This window comes from Fukomys damarensis, unplaced genomic scaffold, assembly GCF_012274545.1.
Source record: "Fukomys damarensis isolate Sample0158 unplaced genomic scaffold, DMR_v1.0_HiC HiC_scaffold_39, whole genome shotgun sequence".
Taxonomy (NCBI): Eukaryota; Metazoa; Chordata; class Mammalia; order Rodentia; family Bathyergidae; genus Fukomys; species Fukomys damarensis.
In genome coordinates, this window is record NW_022900951.1 from 80,138,995 (window position 1) to 80,144,368 (window position 5,374).

Below are 5,374 nucleotides of genomic sequence, written 5' to 3' on the forward strand. Positions count from 1 at the left end.
GGAAAAGAAAAAAGAAGAGAAAAGGAAAAAAAGGGAAACAAAGTCTTTGTAAATAGGGAAGGGTGGAGGGGGTGAAGGAAGGCCAGGGAAATGGTGAAAAAATAAAAACAAAGATATGTCATGTAAAGGTATAAGATCCCAATGATGAATGTAACTGTACTGCAGACCTAAAATGTACCAATAAAAAAGGCAATGAAAACATTTGAGTATAGAAAAGCGTTCTTATTTTCCACTAGATTCCTATTTACGGAGCAATGCCACATTGTTTAATTATTATTATTAGAAGTTCCCATATACTAAGAAGCATAGATAGAACTCATTAGCTTTGTAAGATTGAATCATCTCATCTATTAATCTGACCTCCTAACTCTCTAAACATTGAACAATTTAATTTTAATTTTGTCTCAAAATTCAAATTTTACTTTAGATCTTCAATAATTGCTAAAAGTTGATTTTTAAAGTAATCAGACTGAGGACCAATGCTCTTTTTTTTCTCAATACTGGGGATTTAATGGCACACTATAACTAAGATAAATCACTAGTCCTTTTTAATTTTTATTTTGAAACAAAGTCTCACTAAATTGCCCAGGCAGGTCTCAAACTTGCGATCCTCTTTCCTCAGCCTTCTGAGTGGCTGGTATTATAAGCCTGTACTACCTTATCCAGTGCATGACTATTTTTAACCTAAATTGTAAAGTGGTTTCTGTTTGAGAAATAATTTGTTAGTGACATACTTATTTCAAGGGCTACAATGAAGATGCAAATAGGAAGAGTAATGGATATAGAATAGTATATAGTGTTTTAGGAAAATAAATATAACAGAGGAAAGCAAGACTTGAGATAGCAAAACCAGAAAAAGACTTGCTATAAGAGAACAGGAAAGGGAAACTGAATGCCCCAAAGAAGGTAGCAAGAATAAAAATCAGGGAGAATTGGAAAGATCCTTATGAGTAGTTAAATACCGTTTAATGGCATTTTAGTCAGTTATGCACTGTGTATAAAATAGTAGTCCCTTAGCAATGCTTTTGCTATCCTAGTATCTGTAAGTATCCTCTGTGATTTTTGCACAATGACAAAATTGCATAATAATGTAATTCTTAGAGTGTGTCTATGTCACTAAATGATAATGACTCTGGTGACAGAGACAGAATCAGGGATGATTCTTGAATTTTCTTTTCTTTTTTTTTTTTTTTTTTTTGGCTTGGGCAGTTAGGTGATTTCTGAGGGGTCATCAACTAAGATAAGGGACATAATAGGAGGAAAAGAAAGTATGGTGAAATCACTTGTAAACACACTAAATTTGAAGTATATCAGAGATGGATATGTGAGTGGATATGTTGAATAGCTATTCAAAATGGAACTGAATCTAGTTGATACTGAAATTTAGGTGGAGAAATAATCTTGCAAGAATGTATAGGAAAAAATTCTAAAATAAAAACTACTAGGAGGGCTAACTCTACCTACCTATATGAATTTATAGTCCCTATAATTCAAGCTGGTTTATGAACAGCAAACACACCAATGGAATAGAATGAAAAGCCCAGAAAGTTTCCCAAGTGTGCATATAAATTTAGTATGCAGTAAAGGTGGCATTTCAAATCACTAGGGCAAAATGGACTTTTCAATAAATGATGCTGGAACAGTTGAGTAACCCATTGGAAAAAGAAAACCTGGATTGTGGAGTTAAGATTCGTACTTCATTCCATACAGGAGTATAAACTTTAAATGTAAAGAAATAAAACTAGATGAAAACTAGATGTAAAGAAATAATACTAGATGAAAACATGGTGAATTTTTCTTTTCCCACATGTGGAAAAGATCTCTTAACTATGAAGCAAAATCTAAAAGCAATAAAAGTTTGATAAATTCGACTACATTTTTAATGCATAGCAGAAAAATGCCATAAGCAAAGCCAAAAAGCAGCAGACAAGCTGGAAGAGAATATTTGCAAGATATACAAAAAAGGCCTACTAAATTTAATGGATAAAGAATGCTTGAAAATGATGAGAGATGGATCAAAGACTCAGTTAAAAATGTGGAAAAGACACAAGCAGTTCACATAAATTAAGCAAGAAGGCAAAATGAAATGCCACTGATTCATCTACAGTCACATTAGTGAAAATTTAAACATATGTCATACATTGTTTGAAAAGTTTCCGGAAACATTCTATTTTCTATTTAGAAAAAATGGGTCTGAAATTTGGGAAGGGAATAACCTGGAGATACAGATTTGCGGGTCAACAGAGTGACAAATGAGACCATCCAGGCAGAGAAAACATGCGAACTGAGGAGACTCAGAATCCCAGGGAGCGCTGCTATTCAGAGTGGCAGCTTAGCTTCCAGAAGGCACCACCACTACCAGGTTATAGAGTCAGGTAGCAGGTCTTGCAATCCGACTGTCAGTGTTTAGAGCTGAGGACTCTTGGTGAAGTCTGATGCCCACTCTAAAAAGCTGCCACGTCTGTACTGGGTGTGTGAGAGGGATACTGTGCTGCGAGGATGCTAAAAGATGCACAAGGTAAAGCACCTAGGTCAGGAAGCTTCCCCCCTTCTTCTGGGTGACCTTTCCCTTTGCCCCTACCCACACCCCTCCTCCTGTCTACGTCTTCTAGGTCCCTCAGAGATGGGAGTTGGGTGGGGGGAGAGCTCTGGTGACGTGGCGCTCACGTGACTGACCGGGCACCTACTTGGGCACCAACCCCAGCTCCCACTCTGCGGTTGGGTTCCTGCGCTCGCGTGGAACCAGCGCCTGAGCTGCCCACGGTGGCTGGCGAGCGGTGAGCGGCTTCTGCCAGCCCAAGGAGGCACGGGCCTGTCCTGGGTCCTCCCAAGTCGGTAAGAAGCCGAGCGCTGCCTGCGGACCCCGGCCAGAGGTAGAGGTGGGTGGCAGCAAAGGTGGGGTGAGGACGGATCTGCGAGACGGGTGAGGAGGGGGAATAGAGCGGACAGGGGCGGCGGGGGTGGAGAAAGGGAGGAAGACCCCCACAGTCGCCCCGCAGCCTTCTGGACCCCCTCCCCCCTTTCCTCTCCCCCATCCTTCCATCCCTTTTTGAGGAGACGACAGAGGGAGGCATCCCGCAGTGCGACAGTGAAATGGAGATGCATTCAGGAAATAACTCCCCTTTCATACAGAATGCCTAAGAAGACAAATTGACCTGGCTGAAAGGAAGTTAAGGGAGGGGGAGATTGCTCAGAGAAGAGATCAAGGCAAACGCAAATGTAGTTTGGAAGGCATCCTCTTTAGGTGTCTAAGGCCTGAAAAGAAATGGCATCTGGGGTGCGCAAGGAGTGGGTGATGGAGGAAAACGGCTGTGAGGAGGGCCCGGATTCAGGAAAGGAATTCAAGTTTCTGGGAGCCCACTGAGTGTGCAGCTGTTGTCCCCATGTCCTGTGTCTGCAGGTGTGCGCATTTGTTGTGGCTGACGCTCTGTGAGACCTGAAGAGAAGGAGCTACCTGCCCAGGATCCCCACAGGTCAGTGCAAGGGTGGCAGCATGCACAAGGACCCAGAGGGAACTGCCTCTCTCCAGCCACCAGGACTGGGCGGGGCAGAATGTGGGGCCCAGCATGCCTGTCCCTACAATATACAGTGCGCAACATTTTGCCATGGTGAGGGACAGGGCCAGCCAGGGAATTGCTGGCTCTCAGTGACAGGAGGAATGTGGTGTGAGTGGGAGGACAGAAGGCACACCTGGGGGCCAGGCCAGCTTGGGAGAACCCTCAGAAGGGAGATGGGAGTCTTATCTGGACCTGGGTTCCAACCCTGTCTCCTCAGTCTCCTGTTTCCTTTTCCCTTCACCCCTACCCCCAGGACAGGAACAGAATGGAAAATCCCGACCTGGAAAAACTCTGCAATGAAAATGAAGAAAAGGAAGAAAATGCAGAAGAAAAAATAGAGCCTGAAGATGAAAGAAAGTCAGAAGAGAAAGGGAAGCCTGACCATGAGGGGAAGCCAGCATGCGAGGGGAAGCTAGAGGGTGAAATAGAGCCAGATGTTGAGGGACATGGGAAAGAGGAGGGCAAGCCCGAAACACAGGGTAAGTTGGGCAAGCCACAGGATGAGGGCAAGCCAGAATCCCAGGCACAGCCGCCCAGCAAACAGCAGGCTGCTGAAAAGCGCCCCATGGAAGATTATGTGCCCCGCAAAGCAAAAAGAAAAACGGATAGGGGGGCTGAGGATTTCCCCAAGGACTCTCAGGAGAATTTACCGAACAGTCATTTGAGCAGGCAGGGGATGATGAGAGAGTTTGCAGACATGTCAAGGTCTCAGGAACAGCTAAAGAAAAAGCAGAGGATGAATAATTTTCATTGGATGCAAAGAGAGCTACTAGATGCATATCCCCCAAGGGGCCCAAGGGGGATCAGGGGAGTGAGGGGTGGAGGTAGGAGCCAAAGAGGATTGCAGGATATCCCATATCTTTAATTCCTTTGGTCTTTGATTCCTACTTTGCTGATGAGCATAGTCCTGGACCTGCTTACCCTGGTAGATATTTTCTGGATCCTGTGCTTTAACCTTAAGCTGATACCTTGCTTTAGGTATTACTGTCCTTACCAACAGCCTTTTGACCCAACTACAGCGCTTTGCCTTTTAGTACAGTACTGGATTTTCTTCCATATGCATGTACATTGTAAAACAATAATAAAAAAGTTTGCAGAACCACATATTTCGTTTCAGCCCATTTTATAAAAATGTAAATATGTGTGCATACCTCATTTGCACAGAGAAGACTGAAAGTGTGTACACTAAAAAAATAAGCAGTGGTTATTCCTACACAGTCAAGAATAGGTCTCACCTGCACTTCAAAATGAGCCTGACTACCTGCTAGTTGTATAAATCCATGCCATTGCTCAGCTGCTGTCTCTATCTAGGGTCTTCCTTAGGTGTAACCAGGCCAGTAGGTAGTGCTGCCCCTTTTCCTGGGTACCCTGCCATGCTATGGCTCCTCTGTGTGGGATTCTTTTCTGTTGTTTTTCACTCATCTCCACCTTTTCTCAATAGATAGAGATTACATTTGCCATACCACAATTTTTTTAAAAAAAAACTAAAAAGAAAACCATGTATGATAAGCAATTAAACTATTGAATAAACTTATGAGGGCAGTGAGGACACTTAAAATCCCTGTTGGCAGAATACAAAGTAAGTAAAATTCACATTGCCTTTGGGACTCATAGCTAGAGAAATGAACCTGGCACTTAAAACAGATCCATTGCTGTAAGGTTCAGTCTTGTCTTCTGTTACAGGGAGAACAGTTGCCTCACAGGACTACCCAGTGGATCTGATGACATGCTAAATATGTGAGCTGTAATAAGCTAACTCCCTTGTAAGAGACTCTGGGTCCTATCAAATACTTGGCAGGACTAAAGGTGGTTCTCAC

At 43.2% G+C, this 5,374-nt stretch overlaps 1 protein-coding gene across 4 annotated transcripts; it reads left to right on the top strand.

The window, feature by feature from the left end:
- The first annotated feature begins 2,446 nt into the window (after window positions 1-2,446).
- Window positions 2,447-4,655, top strand: LOC104858521 (transcription elongation factor A protein-like 3). 4 transcript variants are annotated; one of them, XM_033760544.1, is made up of 3 exons: window positions 2,447-2,518; window positions 3,401-3,473; window positions 3,811-4,655. In XM_033760544.1, exon 3 carries the CDS (start codon window positions 3,823-3,825, stop codon window positions 4,420-4,422), a length of 600 nt encoding a protein of 199 aa, XP_033616435.1. In that variant the 5' UTR covers window positions 2,447-2,518; window positions 3,401-3,473; window positions 3,811-3,822; the 3' UTR covers window positions 4,423-4,655. The 4 variants fall into 4 exon arrangements, with proteins under 4 accessions (XP_033616435.1, XP_010617070.1, XP_010617071.1 ...); XM_010618768.3 differs by lacking the exon at window positions 2,447-2,518 and adding an exon at window positions 2,668-2,879; XM_010618769.3 differs by lacking the exon at window positions 2,447-2,518 and adding an exon at window positions 2,668-2,873.
- Window positions 4,656-5,374: the final 719 nt, after the last annotated feature.

What these genes read in the sequence shown, in the direction of transcription:
- LOC104858521 (XM_033760544.1), top strand. Translation starts at nt 3,823, where the DNA reads ATGGAAAATCCCGACCTGGAAAAACTCTGCAATGAAAATGAAGAAAAG.